At 33.9% G+C, this 19,853-nt stretch overlaps 1 protein-coding gene across 2 annotated transcripts; it reads left to right on the top strand.

Annotated features, from left to right (window-relative positions):
• The first annotated feature begins 501 nt into the window (after window positions 1–501).
• On the top strand, window positions 502–18,617 carry LOC105333535 (E3 ubiquitin-protein ligase listerin). 2 transcript variants are annotated; one of them, XM_020069415.3, is made up of 32 exons: window positions 502–534; window positions 691–882; window positions 1,190–1,393; window positions 1,749–1,847; window positions 2,685–2,915; window positions 3,335–3,387; window positions 3,583–3,763; window positions 4,097–4,270; window positions 4,949–5,139; window positions 5,395–5,539; window positions 5,843–6,547; window positions 6,936–7,155; window positions 7,780–7,922; window positions 8,340–8,421; window positions 8,646–8,796; window positions 9,021–9,168; window positions 9,495–9,713; window positions 10,018–10,136; window positions 10,380–10,481; window positions 11,967–12,109; window positions 12,570–12,708; window positions 12,960–13,104; window positions 13,597–13,813; window positions 14,129–14,366; window positions 14,645–14,713; window positions 15,190–15,379; window positions 15,868–16,012; window positions 16,368–16,497; window positions 16,771–16,858; window positions 17,256–17,450; window positions 17,706–17,873; window positions 18,276–18,617. In XM_020069415.3, exons 2-32 carry the CDS (start codon window positions 829–831, stop codon window positions 18,333–18,335), a joined length of 5,148 nt encoding a protein of 1,715 aa, XP_019924974.3. In that variant the 5' UTR covers window positions 502–534; window positions 691–828; the 3' UTR covers window positions 18,336–18,617. The 2 variants fall into 2 exon arrangements, with proteins under 2 accessions (XP_019924974.3, XP_065926715.1); XM_066070643.1 differs by lacking the exon at window positions 502–534 and having other exon boundaries at window positions 548–882.
• Window positions 18,618–19,853: the final 1,236 nt, after the last annotated feature.

Here is a 19,853-nt window from a genome sequence, read left to right as displayed (position 1 = left end):
TTCCAAGTCATATATTTTTCTGTAAGTAAAATCAATTACATGCTCCTAAATTGTACAAAATTATTTTGCATTTTCATAGACTGTATATATAGGTGAATGCTAATGGAAGAACATTTGTAGAGATTTATTTTCTTATCGCAATTTTTTTTACAAGAATTTTCTTTATTAAAAAAAATCCCTTTTTAGCTACATGTACATACATAAAGGTTAAATTGGTTTAAACATGCATATGTTATTGTAAATTTAAAACTATTCTTTTAAAAAAACCCATAATATTTAAAAGACACAAAACTGAAATCTATTGAAAATTTCTTTTCCCCAGTAAAGTCCTAACGATGTATAATATATTACATATCATCACGGGTGACAACAACTTTTGTGGATTTATGCTTACATCCAGCTGTTGTTTTATTTCATTAAGGTTTTATTTAAAATGTATTCTTATTTTAGATGTCTTTAAACCGACTTATTTTTTCATCGACTTAATAAATCCTCTCATCACTTCCGGTTTTATTGGCCGCTTATATCCACATGGTAATATGAATGATGAACGATGAGAATATTGTTTCTGTGATGGATTGTCTTTAATTGAACTGATTCTGAGAAAGTTCTGATTATTTTAGTTCTTTGTTGTCTTTAAATTATTTCCTGGCTTTCAGAACTTTTTAAAGTTGCGTACTTTCTATTTAGAACCAGTACAGATGTTTCACAACATGTGATCAATACCAGCCGAAAACCTGTTGAACGGCGTTTTATTACATGTACACTGTAACTCATTTAATTTCCACGGTGTACGAACCAGATTTATAGAAATTTCTTCCACACAAAATGCCGGGACATAGTAGTAAAAAACAGTCTCAGAGAACCAAGGGAAATGCAAAGGTAACTTTATCGGTTTATAGCATGTATAATTGTATATCTTGATGTTCCAAAATAATTAGTCAAATAAATAAACACATTGTACAAATGAACCATAAGTAAAAGGTTATAAAGCCCAATAAAGGTTTTTGTAAAACTTGAAATTTTTTTCTGAATAATGAAACTTTCTTGACCTGTTGTGATTATTTTGGTCTCCAGAGTTGAATTAGTGATGAGCATTTGTTGAGATGTATTAAAAATCTAGATACATAAACAGAAATTCACAAATCATTAAACACTCTTCTTTCATTAAATTTATAACTATTTTCAGCCCTCCAGCAGTAGTGAAGCAGCCAAGCTTCTGCTCGAGGCTGGTACAGCGCCCACTGGATTCATTGGGTTCGGTTTCCAGACCGGTAGTCCAGGGTATGTACCGGTCAGTCAGAGCTTAGATGATGTAGACACAAGTCTGGATGCAGACATACGAATGGTTCTAAGAAAGCTCAGCAAAAAAGATGCTACAACAAAAGTCAAGGTAAAAAAAAACAACAATCGTTGAATTCATAAAGGATATGCTTGATTTTGTCAATTTCATTTTTACTCTGTTTTCTTCATAAGGGATAAAGAATTTGCAACAGATGCAGCATTACTTAGTCATGACCAATAAAATATCCTTTAATAGGATTCAAAACTAAAAATTTTTATAAAAACAATGTGAAATTATTCATAAACTTTAATATATGAATTTGTTTAACTCTAGATCTGAAGAACAGTCTTTTGCATATAAAATACAAAAGGTTAAAGTCATTTACGTTCCCCTATTCAATATCAACATGTTTCCAATGTTTCCAATTTTCTCAATAAATAAATGGCATATCTACACATTTTAGGCTCTACAAGAATTTAGCAGTCTGTGTAAAGAGAAAGATGAAGAGAGTGTAAAGGCTGTGCTCCCATTTTGGCCACGAATCTACAACAAAATGGCCATAGTGAGATTTGATTAATAGCGAGCGCAGCTCTGCGCGCCGGCTAGCGAAGCGAGCTCTTAAGAACCAGTGTGCGCGGGAAAAAGAACGCGCTAGACCTACAGTTCATCAAACAAAATTTTTTGTCTACGTCCCATAATGCTCTCTAATGTTTTCACCCGTGATGCTATGCCAAAAATGGCTGACTTTTAACTTGTAATTTACGGTGTCTTAAAGTTTGAAGACACGTTTGAGTACCGCATATACTTTGGTGAGACTCAAAAGATTTGTTACATGCTTCCATACCTTCGTACAGTTAAAAAATGTATGTAGATATTGCATATCGTCAGACCATTCAATTTAAAACTAAGTGGGAAATTACACACCGATAAACAGGGACCTCTCTCTCTCTCTCTCTCTCTCTCTCTCTCTCAGGATAGGGGGTTGCGCTGTATGTATCATAACCATTAAAATTAGTACTTTTGGCATACCTATTGTAGAGCAATACTCTCTCAAAAATTCACACTAGGTTGACAATAATGCAAGGTATGTGTAATTCTTGCTGCGCTCGCCAGAACGGTAGCACCGTAAAACATATTATTTAGAATTATACCTTTTTTATCATGACTTCTTTGTATATAATTTAATTTCTGCTGTAGTAGTATTAAGTTGTCTTGATCTATGTCATCTGTGTTTGAAAATATTTATTTACCGTAGTTGTTTTATCATACGTGACTTCGAATATCTATACAAATGTCAATTATGGGTTTTCTTTTTGATCAAAGACAAATGTAACTATCTAGCTGCTACTATGTTTAGTCCAAAACCTAGACATTTAAATTGTGTTTCATTATTATTAAGGATATAGACCACAGGGTAAGGGAGATGACCCAGACTTCCATGAACACATTGGTCCTGAGAATGAGAAAGAACCTAGCCCCCCACCTAAAGAGCTTGATGGGGGCGTGGCTGCTGAGTCAGTGTGATACCTACCCTACGGTAGCCTCTGCCGCCCAGCAAGCCTTCCAGACCGCCTTCCCTCCGGTCAAACAGGTGGATGCTCTGGTATTTTGTAAACAGGAATCTGCAGAGGTATATAATTCTCTTTAAATCTTTCCTTGGTCTAAATTATTCATGTTCCTTGTAATTGATGCTCTTTCACATTTATCTCTTTAAATAATTAAAAATCTTTGTAATATACATATACACGTGTGTTCCTCAAAGAGGACTTCATAATATAGTGGATTTAATTGACATTATATACTTTTAATTGGATTATAATTTCTCTTATCTGCTGTAAATAAAGTCCAGATTGTGCTATTTTCTGTAGTGAGTGTACATGTATTTTAATTAATGCTCTGCCTTTTAAAATGGCAAATATTTATGTAGCTTTCTACATATGCAATATACATGAATTTTTCTGGTGTTGATTGAAATGTGAATATGTGCTGAATATTTCCTGAAGAATTAATTAATTGATAAGTTTTTATTGGTTTTATTCTGATTTTCAGTTTCTTATCGACAACATATTAAGACAGACCCCAACCTCATTAAGCGATCCGAAGTAAGAGTCCTTATACTACAACAACAATAACAAAATTAAGAGAATGATTTAAGATAAAAAAACATTTAATATTCAGTGTGAAAATAAGAGATGGAATAAATAAATATTGATTTTGTCTTATTGCAGTGTGCATTATCTAACATGGGATTGATTTAGATTTATATTTACTTGTAAATGGATATTACTATTTTTAAGGACTACAGAAAAAGAAGACATGGAAAACAAATACAACAGGGTGATGACCTCATCGCTATTGGCCATCAGAAAACTACTGACCTCTCTCCCATCCAATGAAATCTCTTCTCTGTCGGAGACTATGGACAATCTACTAAAGGATCCCAAATTTTGGAAACATGGGAAATCACAAGTCATTAGTGTATGGTGTTTTTTACTTTTCTCTATATACATTTATAGAAAACATATGTATTATTACATTATGGATTTCATAAAATTACATATCTTTTTTTGAATGGGTAGATATCCATTTGATTTAAAATGAAGAGGTAGGAGAGAATAAACGCTGATGAAAAGTGATATGTACAATTTGAATGTCATTACTAAACTTTGGAAGTTTTCAAGTTCAGAAGATTTATACAAAAGGGTAAATGATGTATAAAAGAAGCTTTGCTTTACTGTTTTACCTGTTCATCAAAGATAGGTGTCAAGTAAAAAAGACCAATTTTGATAAAGACTGATTTCTCTGGTTTAGGTTAGAGCTGCAGTTTATTCCTGTCTGGCGGGACTGTGTCAGACACTTCCTGACATCGCTACCCAGCATTCCAAGAAAGTGTCCACCCACATCCTGCACAACATTGATGAGACAGATGCAGTTATCTGCCCCTGTGTGTGGGAATCAGCTCTGTCCCTGGTCAGCTATGTGGATGTAAGTCTCGCACTACTGTGTATGTCTTTACCTTTGTAAATCTTGCAGTACTGTTTACTGTATACAGAGTCATTTATTGCCCCATGTTATTTTCGCCCTTCTTCACTTGCAAACAGTTTCACCACGTTTTGAATTCACCCATACAAAGTTATGTTTAAAAAGAGATAATTTGAGCCATTGTAATTCGCTTAGTCTAAAATTTGCCCATAGACAAGGAGGGCAAAAAGGGCAAAAATAAAACGGGTGCAAATATTTCCCTGTATACCTTATATCATTTCTGTAAGTTTAAGTCATTTTCTGCTGATATAGAACTGGTACATGCTGAGGTGTAAATTAAGATAGTCAACCTTTATAAAGTTTGTTTATTAAAGAAAGCAAGATCTTCTGGGTCACATTTAATTTCATCTCTAAGTACATGTACCAGGTATGCATACAGTCACATAGTTAAATGTAAACAACCAAACTAACTGAATGTAAACATGTATATGATAAATTATAGGTTTTGATAAAAGTTTTTTATTTTTCAACTTGTATGTCCAAAATGTGTTTCTTGTCCAGCTGAATGTGCCTTGTGTTATTGTTATAATGATATTATAGTCTATAGTTTGTCTTTGAATGGCTTTTATCATTACAATGATTTTCAAAATGAAAGTAAAGTCACCATTTTCTGTTTGAAAGGACTGTTGGCAGCATATAAATGTGGAGAAAGCATTCTGGCCCAAACTCAGGAAATATCTAGAAAATGGTTGCTATGGGAATGCTTCATTGATGGGAGGTGATCTCCTGCCATTTCTCAGCAAAGTTCCTCAAACCTTACTGGGAGAGAACAACAAGTTCTACATTGAGTTTTTCAACTACATGAAATCAGGGTAACTTTATTTTATTTCCATTTATTGATTTCAAATCAGTTAGATCTTTTTGTTTATATTTTCCATATTTCACTTATTTACAGACCGAACTATCATGTTTTAGGCGTGGATATGATTTTCTGACATTTAATATTTAGTCTGTAGCAAGTTTCTGAACCGTCAGTATTAATTTTTCATTAAAAAGATTTCTACAAACCCAAGATATTAAGCATGACTAAACTGAAAAAAAAATGTTTATGGTTCACTGACTTTCAGATTAAGTAAAGAACAGGTGCAGTCTAGTGCAGGAGAATTAGGAGCTTTGGTGCGAGCGTACTTTGAATGTACTCAGTATGTGATTAATTCTACCCTTAAAACCAGCAAGGACAGGGGTTTTATAGAAATCATGATCTCTGATCAGGTAACCAATTTGTTTTATTATTTCACATGACAAAAAATTTAATGTAAAGTTAGTGTTGATATGAAAAACATAATGTTGACAACATATAGCAATGTACCGGTAGTTATTAATGATAAATAAAATGTGTTATTCTCAATATTATACAGCCAACAGTGGTCATTTCTTGAATGAATGAACACATGATTTTAAAGTCTTGACAGATTTGAACAGGCTTATTTTTACAGATTGAAATGATTTTTTAAACAAAAGTCTAAGTTGGATTTGGAAAAATTTCTGTATTATATTTTCAAGAATTTTCTTTAGGTTATGGGAGTACTCAATGCCTCATTGTTTGAGGCCACTTCAGCCCTCCATAAAACCTCCTTGTACAGCCTGATAGGAAATTTAATGATTGCCATGGAGACTGAGGTCAACTTTGAGGAGTTTGGAGACATTCTGTCCAACTTTTGGAAGGACCTTGGAAGTAGTGTGTCCGAGAGACTGGGATCAGGACTATCCGAGGAAATGGGATACCTCACGGATAGATTGGTCCAGTTTGTCAGGTGTCTGATATACCCCCAGGGCAGCCTCAAGGCAAAGACTGATGTGAAAGTGAAGGTGAAATTTGCTACTACAGAGACTCCAAGTATGGATTCCCTCTCTACCAGCAAGCCAGAGAGGAGAGAGTTAACACCTGGAGCAAAGAAGTTTGTGCATTTGATGACAATGAAATCCTTTGGGATGGCTCATAAAAGTCAGGATAAGCAAAATCTTCACCTGTTTGCAGCTTTAATTGAATTTTTTCCAGAGGAGGAGACCATTAAGGATATTATTGCAAGTTGTCATGGAGACATATCTACTGACCAATCGCATTCAAGTTATTTTGTGTTTAATGTTTGTTTGCCATGGTTACACCAGTCTCAAGAGTTAAAAGACAGTGATTCTGGACAGTTGATAAATGTTATATGTAGCTTTATTCCTCTGCTTGAGACATCTGTGATAGACACATTGCTGAAGGAACTCTGCAAGGTTTGATATTATTGATTAGAACTTTTTCATAAACCAGTTTATATTCAATTATCAAAACTTCAGAAATAATGTTTAAGAATGACTTTTAGCAAATGAACAATACTTTAAGGGGGTTAGGTGGTCATTGACGTTTTTTCACATTATTATTAATCTCCTTGAGAATTAGAGCTCTATAAAGACACAGGAAACAATTCAAGTTTTAAAGTTCAGAAAATTTGAAATTTTATTGCATTGACTTAATAGTTATGGTAAAAACAATTATAGTGATTACCTTAATTTTTACGGTAGATCTGATGGAAATTTTTTGACCACCCAGCCTCCTTCATAGTAAACGCATCCAAATAATAATCACTGATACACTCTTACAAAGGAATATTTTGTGTTTTAGACAATTAGCAGTTTCTCAGTGTTCTACAGTCTGCTGGGACAACTGATTGTGAGGCAGTCTGTGGGGGTAGACAACTGGTTCCACAGCGATGTCCTCAGGGAGAAGGTCATGGCCGTGGCACACACAGTGTGTGAGGAGAGCTTGAGGAACACAGATGAGGACCACATACAACAGGGCTGGGATATCTTGACTCTGGTCCTCTCTGCTGGGATAGATAGAGGTGAGAAGGATATCATATACATGTACAATGTATATGTAATTTTTACATTGTGAAATGCTGCAGATTCCTAATTAAATGCGAGGAATTAATATTCGCTAAAAATTGCAAGAAGCACATCTCAGGATTTTCAAATCTTGCTTTTATCTTGCAATTTGATGTAAAATGACTGACTCATGGAATTAAGGACTTAGTAAAATAAGGAAACTACACTGTACAGTATTAGCATACAGTTGAACCGTTATATCTAAATATCTGTATTTCCAATCCCATGGACAGTCAAAGTGAGTTGGAAGTCCCAGCTTCTAGATGTACTTATACTCGTTCACTTTTTTAATACTGATAAGTTAACATAAATCCTCATATATCTCATTGTTTTGAGTATTTGCTATTTATATAAAAGTGCATTATTTTGGTTCAAACTAAGATGAGAAAATGTTTTGGCTTTATTATTTGAAAGTACCGGTATGTTAATGCTTTTGGGCTGCAAGTTTCGGCTATATATGATTTTGTTAATAGTAATTTTGAATATATATACATTTATGTTATTAATAACTTTAATCATCAAGGAAAGTAAACTTTTGCTTTTTGATCACTGTTAACAATGTGCTTTTTCAACTGTGACAGTGAAACCAGGGACAATTCATGGAATTCTACAGACCATCCACAAGTCACTGCTTGACCTTGAACTAAAGAAGGACAAACAACAAGCAGATCTTGCAGTAAAGTTTGTTGCCAAGGCAACCACAAGTTTTATACTGCATATAAAGGTAAAAAAATATTTAAATTTATTACAGTCAAACTTTGTTATCTTAACTAGATGGGACTGTTTAAAAACTTCGAGATATCTGAGTTTTCGTGATATCAAGAGTAAAATACTTAAAAAAATAAGTGGTTGGGTCTTACAAATCACTTTGAGATATCAGTGTTGAAGATATCAAAGTTTGACTGTATGTAAATACTGTATACTTGTAAATGTAAAATAAACAACCTGAAGTAGTTCGAGAATGATCTTTTGAAAAACCATGTTTTACTTGTTCTTATGGTACTACTATATTTCAGCTTCTTTTCTTAATAGATACATGTAACTGGATATAGATTTAATATATATTATATATTAGTTATATATAGTTAGGTACTGGGTTTTTCTTTTGATTAATTGGTTTTAATCTTATTCTGTGTTGAAGGACTCCAGCATGCTACACGCAGGAGAAGAATTGCTGCTGTCCCTGTTCACCATCTGCACCGATCCGTCCTTCCAAATATTGGGTACTCTTAACTTGTACACAGTCTAAACAGCTATTGGCATGGTGAATCATATCCATAAATATAAATTTTCAGTCCAGTATTGCATTTCAGAAAAATTACATTGTATGATTTGAAAAGGAATGTTAGTAAACAAAAGTAACTTTAGTATCAAGAATAAGACATAAATAACTTAAACTTTAATGAATAAAATGAATATCAGACGGTATGCATCTTATTTTAAAAAGATTCGACAAAGCAGGAAGCAGAAACAGCATGGACTTCTGGGATTGGTGCTGTTGTCAAGAAGACAGGGGGATATCTTACAGGGGACTCTATTCTATACAGATTCAAGGATGTTCTACACAAACAGCTTGTCAAAACTGAAAACATGGCATCGTAAGTCTGTGCTTTATAAAAAATCACATTAAATCACAATATTATGTTGCTATTAGAATACATGTATGCATCAAATGTTCAATGATCATGACATGAATACCAGTCATTGTTGTTAATACAGGTTATCAACATTGTATTATGAATTTTCTAGATTGATATTGCTTGTTGGTGTCTATACATGTACATATTAATGGGAGAACGTTTTTATTATCTATTATATATAGATTTCAGTGTTTATTCCACTCTGCTGAGAAATTACTGGATGTGATAAAGAGAAGTGTCCCAAGTGAAGACGCTGATGATGAGAACCCAGTAGTCACTGTGTACCTCAGTGAACTCTTTGTTAAAACTCAGCCAAACATGACAAAGTCGGTAAGCAAATATACATGTCAAATTTTTTTTTAGATATTTAGATGGGATGCACATTTTGGTTTTCCTCAATTTCACTTTCAAAGTTCAAATTCACCACAGTGAAGGATAAGATATAGATTTTAAATCATGGGGTTTTTCTGGACTTCATGCCCAGCTAAATACACAACCAAATAGATCTTAAAATGAGATTCTGTGTGTTTTTAAGGATTATTGATATCAGTTATACATGTATCAAAGAGTAACAAAGAGTAAGAGCAATATGTATTATTTGTGAAATATTAAGCTAATCAACATCATATGTATACTTTGTTTATTTCTTTTTTCAGATGGCAGAATTCTGTTTGGCCAGTGGACGTCTATCATTCTGTGAGTTTCCTAACCGACCAGACAGCTCGCTCAATCTCATTCAGACTCTGTACACAACTCTCTTTAATACCGAGCTGTTGCTGATGTCAGCACATCGCTATGACAACCAGGAGGTTCTACTCAGTGTGCTACAAAGCACATCCTTAGTGCAAGTGTACCAAGACATGGAGAAACGACTGGTATGGGACACAATTCTGTTACTGGTTTCTCTTGATTAGATTTATAAAATTAAAGATTTGGTAACAGGAATATAGTACAACCAGCACTTTCCCACAATAAACTCTATCCAATAATGATCTATGTCTCAACAGATTTTTATATATAAATGTATTTAATTTATTTTTTTCTTCTTTCCCACAATGAATTCAATCTGTATTAATTTTGCAATATTTAAATATATTTAATATCTTTTTTGTTCATACCAGTTATGTACATGTGTATATGAACAATTATGATGAAATTCAATTCAAACTCTGTTTTCAGCTAATCCGATTTACTGACACAATGAGTGGCATATATATTTTACAAGAGAAAATAAAACTCCTGGTACAAGGAATGCCAAGGGAAAAGAGAAATGCACACATAAACTACATCATGGACAGGTACTGATATAATGATAAATACCGTACATTTACTCCTACAGTAAATTGACTGCAGAAATCTTCTAAATAGTGGAATGACTTAAAACTGATCAAATTGTTGTACATGTTGCTGAGAGAGTTTCATGATGGATGTGAATTTAGTTTATTTATTGGTTTCTCAATTAATAAATCACTGTGGTTTATTAAATATTAGAGATATTGAAAGAAAGAAAGTGACAATGAGATATTCTGGCTCTCTTACAGGTGTATAGAGGATGGATTGCTGAGTCTGTGTTTGAGTCAGGTCTTGCCTGATGAATGGTCAGACTCTGAGGACCAAGTGGATGTTTACACCTTAATAGAGAGGTAAATTACTTTAATGCAAATAATAAGCTGATAAGCTCATAATAATTTTGAAAGCAAGGTAAACAATTATTATACCCCCCGCAAACGAAGTTTGGGGGGGTATATAGGAATCACCTTGTCCGTCCGTCCGTCCGTCCGTCCGTCCGTCTGTCTGTTCGATTCGTGTCCGGTCCATATCTTTCTTATGGAGAAACATTAGAAGTTCTTACTTCACACAAAGATTGCTTATGACCTAAGGGTGTGTCATGACATTGACCCAAGGTCATTCGGGCAAGGTCAAGGTCACTGGCAGAAAAAGTGCAAAATTCATGTCCAGTCCATATCTTTCTTATGGAGAAACATTAGAAGTTCTTACTTCACACAAAGAATGCTTATGACCTAAGGGTGTGTCATGACCTTGACCCAAGGTCATTCAGGCAAGGTCAAGAACAGAAAAAGTGCAAAATTCGTGTCCAGTCCATATCTTTTTAATGGAAAAACATTGGAATTTCTTACTTCACACAAAGATTGCTTATGAACTAAGGGTGTGTCATGACTTTGACCCAAGGTCATTTGGACAAGGTCAAGGTCAATGGCAGAAAAAAGTGCAAAATTCTTGTCCAGTCCATATCTTTCTTATGGAGAAACATTGGAAGTTCTCAGTTCACACAAAGATTGCTTATAAGCTAAGGGTTTGTCATGACCTTGACCCAAGGTCATTTGGGCAAGGCCAAGGTCACTTGCAGAAAAGTATAAAACTCGTGTCCTGTCCATATCTTTCTAATGGACAAATATTGGAAGTTCTTAATTCACATCTAGAATGCTTATAACCTGAGAGTATGTCATGACCTTGACCAAAGGTCAATTGAGGAAGTTCAAGGTCATTGTTAAAAAAAAATCGGGCTCAGTATACCAATAATTCAAAATGTTTATATAAAGTGGCTGCTTGATATGTGGAATTTCTTTTGATTCGAGTCATGTTTGTTAACATAAGGATGCAAATGTCCTCATGCATTAACAGTTAACTTGAACTAAAATGGAATTTAAAGAATAGAAATTGGTTTGTGTACTCATATAAGCATTAACAGTTTTAAAAAATAGAGCAGTTGTTATTTATAGAAAATGGACGATGAAATAGATTCATTCAATATTTTCTATAATAGAAAAAATACATGAGTTTTGATTTTTCTTAGTGGGGGGTATCAATTGTGAGCTTGCTCACAGTACCTCTAGTTAACATATTTGTGCTCTTTTAAATACATGTAATAGGTTAAGAATTTATTTATATACATGTTCATGCAATACATTTGTGTTTACAAGACATTGTTCACTGTACTTACGGAATCAAGGAATATTACTACTGTATTCAAATACATGGTACCTGCCTACTTTTTACATTTACTTACTGTTCAGCTTTAAAGGAAAATTACAAATTTGCTGATAATTTTACAAAAATATAACTTGCACAGTTAACTATATTTAATATGTCATTATTGTGTGTTGCAGGTTCTCTGAGCTCACTGAGGCCAACATACAGATTCTACAGACAGTGGCTCCTCATCTGAGTGTTAATGGTCTCACCTCCCTGGCAGAGGTGATGGTGGCCCGAATTATCAGCTGTGAAAGTCAAGATGTCATGGCAACCAATGGTAAATACAGGAAATGCGAGACAAAGAAATTTTTTGTAGCCGAGTGTGTATATAACTGTCTACTTAAAATTTGGTCATAAGTTTGTACATCTAGAATTGCAAGATGGAGGGTTCATACATTTAAAACAGAAATACCATGTTGTTTGCTTTCCAATCATAACTAAGGTCATACAATAATTCAAATGTGTTTTAATCAAATTTTTGGAGAAAACAGCTTTTATTTTGTTTTAAAGACACATTTTTATAAAGAAAGTTTCATAAAAACTCTTTCTTATTGGAAATATCACATTGAGCTATATCAAAAAGATTTACAAAGCAAAGGAATTTCCCAGTGACTATAAAAATACAGACTGGTGAAAATTGAATGAACTAGTAGTATTCCTAAATCAGTTTAATAAAGAATTCAGATGTTAGTTAGACTTGTAATATGGTATTAACACATTTAGTTCAAACATTTAAGGTGGAATATCAGCACTTGGAGTCTTTAATGCAATACTGAGGTGTAAAGCAAACGAAGAAATATTAGAGTTTGGTGCAAGCGTCCTTACTCAGATCATGACCTGGAAAGATCAGATGGACGACCTGCTGCTGTGTGAATGGTGGGTATTAGACTAAAATGTGACCGTTAACCAATCAGATCTGGTCTTACAAGCTGTTGTTGTGTAAAATTAAATGTTTAGATAATGTTAAAAATGAAGACAGAAATCAAAATGTGAAGATTTTGTGCCTCTGTAATAATATATAGGTAATGTTCTTCCAAACAAATTTATACTTGTTTAAGAAAAAAAGTACACTTTTAGTTTTAACTTGAAGTTAATTTATATGTTTAAATATTTGTTTATTTTCCTAGTAACCTGGCTGATGTGGCTGGAGTTAGGGTTCTTGCAAATGTAGAAATTGTCCGGTTCCTACAGAGGGCGGTGCAAAATTTCCCCGAGAAGTTATCAGACAAGGCCTGGGACTTCATACTGTGTACAGCTGTCAGTCTTATACAGGTAGAGGGAAATAATTATCATGGCTGGGTGGTCAACAAATTCACTATCAGATCTTCCATAAATATTCAAACATATCTTGGTTACCTATAAACTATCATTTGTTAAAGAAAAAATCCTATATTGAAGCTTTGATATTTGAATATTATGTTATATTTTTAAACAGAGCTCTTCTAAACTTAATCTTGCTATTTATCTTTTGTTTCGCTATTAGCACCATTGCTTCATGATTTAATATATAATCTATCATAATCTTTTTTAAAGTGACAACCTTGGTGAATAGCCCTAATTTTAATATTTTATGGAGAAAAACATCTTCAATGACATTAATGTTGCATGTAAGCTTTAACAGGCACATTTGTTTGGAAAGAAAAAAATATAGGAACTACTGTATAAGTTACTGTAAGAAAATCAAATTTAAACGTGGATCAGATTTAAAAATTATTAAAAAACATTACATCAATATGAAATATCATGGAATTCGTTTCATCATAGTCTGTAGATGAGAGTGAGTCGCAGCTGATGAGCTCGGTCCCAGTACAGGTATTCACCTTGTCTGTGTGTCAGCTGGTGTCGGAGGTCGCCCACACTGTGGAGGACGTGTTCCCAATCAGACAAGATGTCTGCCCCAAGAACCTGCTGACAGAGTGGGAGGAGTTCTTCAGCGAGGGGATATTTTCTTCACTGCTGCCACTGTTCCATAGACTTACTGGTGAGATATGCTGTTCATTTATATGTTACACCATACAAGTATACAACCAGCTAATGTTAAAAAGAATTTTGTGCTTCATATCTTATATAAAACTGATTCTATTTTATAAATGTTTTGCCATTTCACTGATCTTCATAGTATTTTTTAAGATAAGGTTTGGAATCAAAATACATGTATTATGAATTATTTAAAGATATACATGTGCAGTATCATGTACATTTACTTATATTTAATACGGTTGTGGAAACTGATTGTACGAATGCTTATTTTGTGGCCATATTGCTTACCATAACAGCTAACTTATTTTGTATAAAGACAACATGAAGAAGAGGCCCCTGAAGGGAATCCTGGAGAGTTTACTGAGGGCTGTGGCCAGTGCCGCCTCCTACTGCCCCACGCAGCAGGTGCTTGCTCACAAATTACCCGCCTACTTGATTGCAGATCAGTTGTCTCCCTTGCCAGACACTCTTCAGTCTCTCATTAACCACATCTCGCCACTGTTGATGTTCCCTCACAGAAGTGTGCAGATTGCGGCTTTCCATATTCTCAGAAGGTAAAGCAACAACCTCCATGCAGTACATGTACTTTATCAAAATGCAATTACAAGCATGGAATATACCTATCATCATTTTGGCTCTTGTTTTGTTTTTTTTTAAAGTAAAACTGCAGCTGCAAAACAAGTTTTTAATCAATTTTGTTGTTGTTGATCCCCTCCAAAAATTACACCTGATAAAAGAAGAGAATTAATGAAGCATGAAATATAAAATATTGCTCTTCTAAAAATCTTTTACGACCACTTTGTATAATAAAATGCATGTTTCACTATTTCAGAGTGATGCCAGAATTACCTGGTTATGACAAGGAGGAGACGAGTGATACAGAGGAGGAACAGACGTCAAAGTAAATGTCATTAATGTGTGCACATTACCATATTAAGTATATAATTCAGTGAGTAAATCTAAGTTCCTGTTGATAGGGAACTAGATGTGTACTGTGAATATAGATTGATGTAAATACAATGCAAATCTATGGCTGTGTATAAGTTAGAACTATATACATGTACTAAGAGTCAATGATGAAATCTAAAATGGAAAATTAGATGTTTAGGTACATGTTTTATGTACATTTAAAAATTAAGTGGTAAACTAGGTATATGTACATTGTATGTACAGTGTATTATGTATATATAGTATAGGGAGAGATGCGTAAATTATACTGGAGATGGTAGAAGTGCATTTTATTTTTGGGTGGGGGGGGGGGGGGGCTAGGGGAGGGATGACTATATAACTACAATATGAAGAGTGGACAATTTAACTGTGCTTGCCTGAACTTGTACATGTTTACAATGTTATTTACATTACTGTATACCATTACAGGAGTCCACCTGCCTGTCTGATGCAGATCATACAGAACAAACAGTCCACCACTCTGGGCAGTGTGTTACTGGACCTCAGCATCGACCAGAAGTTTATTGTGGAGCCTTTCTCAGAGATTTATCAACATGTACTGGCATATCTGTTGTCATGGAAACTCCTACTGACCTCATTCAGGCATTCATCAGCAGAGGTATAAGAGGAAAACCCACTTCCTCTAGTTAAAATTAAGAAATAGAACATCTGACTCTTCTGGGGATTATGAGTCGAAAGTGCATAGTGTAAATTTCTTCAAGACTGATTTTGAATGCTGAAAACCTTAATGATATCTAGTTATAGACTGATTTGGAACAATTCTTCTATATTTGACAGAAACATGATAAATTACTGTAAGTTGCAGTAAATGATTTTATTTTTCATAATAATCACATAAAACTAGAAAAATGAATTCCGTTTTATAAATTACACATACATGACTGTATATAAGAATAAGGTTTTCACACTGTTTTGTTACTCTAAAATGATTGATTTATTTAAATATGACCAGACGATGAGTGTTTCTTGTATTCATTGATATTGAAATGTTAAAATTGAAGTAGAAATTATAGGGGATTCTTAAACAATTATATATGTTCAAATAAAACAATAGATGTAACATCATATGTGACTCTTTTTCTACAGTTAAGGTCCAAGTATGCGGCTTATCTACAAGAGAAGGGCTGCATTGACCAGTTTATGTCAGTAATTTTCCGGTTGATGCCAGAGATTCCATTGAACAAGGACAAAACTAACATATTTGAGAAAGCTTTCTGTCTTTATGCATCAGGTGAGATTATTGTTTGTCAGACAATGAATTAATTAGTAGCTAAAACTGTTACAGTTATTTTTATATAGGCATGTAAAAATACATTATACCTATAGAGATTCATATTTGGTATTTCTTAACAAGCTCTGCATGTGTAAATCCATCCAAGCAAAATATAACAATCAAAGGTTACTGTAGAGTTCTGTGAATCATGACAATATTGTTACTAAAGTTTTCTATCTTTAAAACTAAAGAAAGGAAATTCTAAATGATCCAACTTGAAAGAAATTCTAAAAGGTCCAGAATAGAAAAAAACGTCTTTTTTCTTAAATTATGTTTATCTGAATAATTATTATCTTCCCATACCTTTCTGTAGGTGAGCCCGGTGTGTTAGAGGTGTGTGAGCTGGCCTGTAGTGTGTATAAGGACGCCCTCAAGAGGACCCCCGCCCTGGTACGACTGTGGTGGAAGGATCAGGACAGGAAATCTGTCAGTTACGTCGACAGGTAAAGATTGGTGTCATCATATATCGTATCCTACTATACCTTTTTGTAGGTGTTAGCTATGTCAACATACAGAGATTACATCATTGTCTATGTTTTATGACAGAAAAAATTAATATTTAAGTATTTCTGCACTATTGTTCAGGTGACTGCCGTGGCCTGTTGGCCTATTCTTACTACAAGAGTAATTATATAGGCATGTTGATTGGTAGAGGGCAGTTGCTATTTTTGATTACTATAAGCTGCAAATGCTTCTGTATTGCAAAAATATTTCAGATTTACCAGTAAATATGTCAGCCCTGTTTTGTGTACAGAGGAGATTTCTTCCCTGGATACAATAGACAAGAAGGATGTGAATTTCACTGTAAGTGACAACATGGAAAATAGTACTTTCAATGCAGTTCTAACAACTTTTTACATTAAGAGTTCTGAAAGGATGTCCAATCTAGAAATTATTTGCTGTAAGCTACACATATACATGTACGAGAAATTAAAAAAAAATTGACAGATCGCATCAGACAGCTATCAAAACAAAAGAAACAGTACATTAATTTTAAAAAGCTTGTGTTCAAAATTCGAAGTATGTCATATTAGAAAGGTATTAGATTTGCCAGTTTTTACAGTAATTTGCCTAGTTTCTTAATCTACTGTAATTTGTGATTTGATGAATGTCATGAAGATTCATATGTAGATAAACATGATAAAGATTTGATAACTATAAATTTATACAACTATGTAAGTCTTCCTTCATTTACCAACAGGTAAAGACCCGGCCCTCCACCCGTGAAGTGGTGGCAATCCATACCCTGGAAGAGGTGTGTATTGAGGTGGTCATCACCCTCCCTCAGAACTACCCCCTGGGAAACATCACTGTGTCAAGTGAGAAGAAAGTGGGAGTGACCGCCCAGCAGTGGGACAAGTGGCTGCTGCAACTCAACATATTCCTACAGCACCAGGTACAATGGAGAGAGAGAGAGAGAGAGAGAGAGAGAGAGAGAGAGAGAGAATAACGGTATACTATACTTTTAATTTATATATTTATATAATTATATACAAAGCTCTGGCAAGATTTTATGTCTTTTTGTATAATCTGAGTGTCTATTACCTTAAAGGATGATAAAAGTCACACTGTAGATGTTAAGTAGAAGTTTGAAGGAATAGATGTATGAGCTACATGTGTCTAAGAGTTGGTTGTTCGTTAATTTGTACAGAATGGCAGCATCATGGATGGACTGAGGATATGGAGGAGGAACATAGACAAGAGGTTTGAGGGGGTGGATGACTGTATGATCTGTTTCTCCGTGCTTCATGGCACAAACTTCCAGCTGCCTCGGCTGTCGTGCAGGACCTGCAAGAAGAAGTTCCACTCAGCCTGTCTGGTAAGTCAGGAGTTGTCTCTCTTGAGCTGTACCACACAATATTTTTATTGGGAACATGCGCGGATCAAGAAATTTTTTCCAGCGGAATCCAGATGGTATTTGATTTTGTCAAGAGGGGTGCGGGGTTCTGAGAAATATTTTTGATAATTTTATAATGTAATTTAAAGGAATTTGAATTTTGCAAAGGGAAGGAGGGGGGGGGGTCCCTCTAGATCCGAGCATGGGGAAGATTGAGCTTGTTTTTGCATTTGTTTATTGCTTTTTTGTGATGAGGATAAGGAGATTAGGATGCATGGAAGATCAAATAGGAATCTATTTGTTTAATTTATCTATTCGATCCATCCTATATGTAGATTAGTTACATGATTCACAGTAATCGTAGTATGTTGTCTTGCCTTTCAGTACAAATGGTTTCAGACAAGCCACAACTCGACCTGTCCATTGTGTAGAAATCTGTTCTAGTCGCAAAACAATTGCTGTGTTTGAAATAGTCATTGGATCTAACATTTATTTATTATAAAGATACCTGTGTTAATCATCAGAGACACTGGATATAAAAAGAGATCCTCTGTTATAGAGGGAACATGGTACATATCATTTGTCAAAAAGTTTATAAACAGAAGAATTTTACAAATTCAAAAAGAGTACATAGCAAACAAAATTTTAATCTATTGTATTGTTCAATACAAAATTGAATATAATATTATTTTAAATTTTACAATAATAAATTATCTGAGAAAGTTGACTTTATTTGTTTGAGTTTTATATACGTTATGGTTTTGTGTTCCATTAATTGTTTTGTTGTTGATTCATTGTTTAATAATTGTAAAATCCGTTTTATTAATTCAAACAAAGAAATATCTCTGTCAGATAAATTGTAAGGAGATGTTATACATAATTTGAGAAAACATGAGAAAATAAGATTTTAAATGTGTTGTAATAGGTTAGAAGTAGAGGACTTGAACTGTATAAGTAAAACTGGTTTTAGGAATGGATATCCACCTCAGACATTATATTGACCTTATATTTTCTGACTCTGGTGATGTCCTCCAAAAAGAAACTTCTTAAAACTTTATTTGATTTTAAAGGTAAATAATACACGTTTTAAAAAGTTCTTGAGATTCAGTATTGGAATTGTGAATTGGAAAACTATCTACCCTGAATATTTTTTCTTCTCAATTTTTATTAGAATTACTCTTAGCTTTTGAATACATATTTAGACAAGTATCACATAACCCATTAATTCTTCTTTTGATCTTCTCGACCTTATTATGTGGCGTATACAGTAATATTTTTGTAAATATAGTGCACAGAATACAATATAACGTTTGTGATGATAAGTTTAACGTAATATATTTTGAGGGCGAGAAATCAAGTAATTCTGTTTTGAAATCTCACTCTCTCTAAAAACACGCGGAAAATTGAGCAATACAAGAATGTAATGTACAAAAAAGTATTGAAATGTACATTTACGTACCTCGATATTTAGGTGTTAATAGCGTGTACTTTTATTGTATACTCCGATACAGATATTGGTTAATAGAACTATTTTAACAGGAGCTTGGACTTTGGGTAGTTGTGTCAAACAGCAATGTGACGTAGGCCTCTCTATTTCATTTCTGGCCACTCAACCATGGCTCTTTGAAATCGACAAGATTTGTCTGGCTTTTGAGCTAAGACTACGCAATCGGTGCATATTTCGCTTGAAAACGCGTCATTTTTAACTTGTTTTGACGCAAGAAAAAGATAGTTACGTTCAACCGAAAGTCCAAGGACTTGTTAAAATGGTTCTATGTTCATCATGCATTGGAAGATAAACATTTTTTTTTAGAACTTCATTAATTTGATAGAAAATGGTATCGTTACTTGAATTATGACTGTATATCAACTCATTGTACATTTATTAAAATTATATTATCCATCCATGGTAAAGTGACTTTCTCAATACTGAAAAGAACAATGACATTTACAGTGTATATT

Source organism: Magallana gigas, chromosome 9 (genome assembly GCF_963853765.1).
Source record: "Magallana gigas chromosome 9, xbMagGiga1.1, whole genome shotgun sequence".
Classification (NCBI taxonomy): Eukaryota; Metazoa; Mollusca; class Bivalvia; order Ostreida; family Ostreidae; genus Magallana; species Magallana gigas.
The sequence above is the reverse complement of the archived record's forward strand: the minus strand, read 5'-3'. Positions and strand labels throughout refer to the sequence as shown.

Coding starts and splice junctions, on each gene's coding strand:
- LOC105333535 (XM_020069415.3), top strand. CDS start 829: ATGCCGGGACATAGTAGTAAAAAACAGTCTCAGAGAACCAAGGGAAAT. Junction 10,482..11,966: donor GTTTACACCTTAATAGAGAG/GTAAATTACTTT, acceptor TGTGTGTTGCAG/GTTCTCTGAGCTCACTGAGG. Junction 16,498..16,770: donor TCTGTCAGTTACGTCGACAG/GTAAAGATTGGT, acceptor AAAATATTTCAG/ATTTACCAGTAAATATGTCA.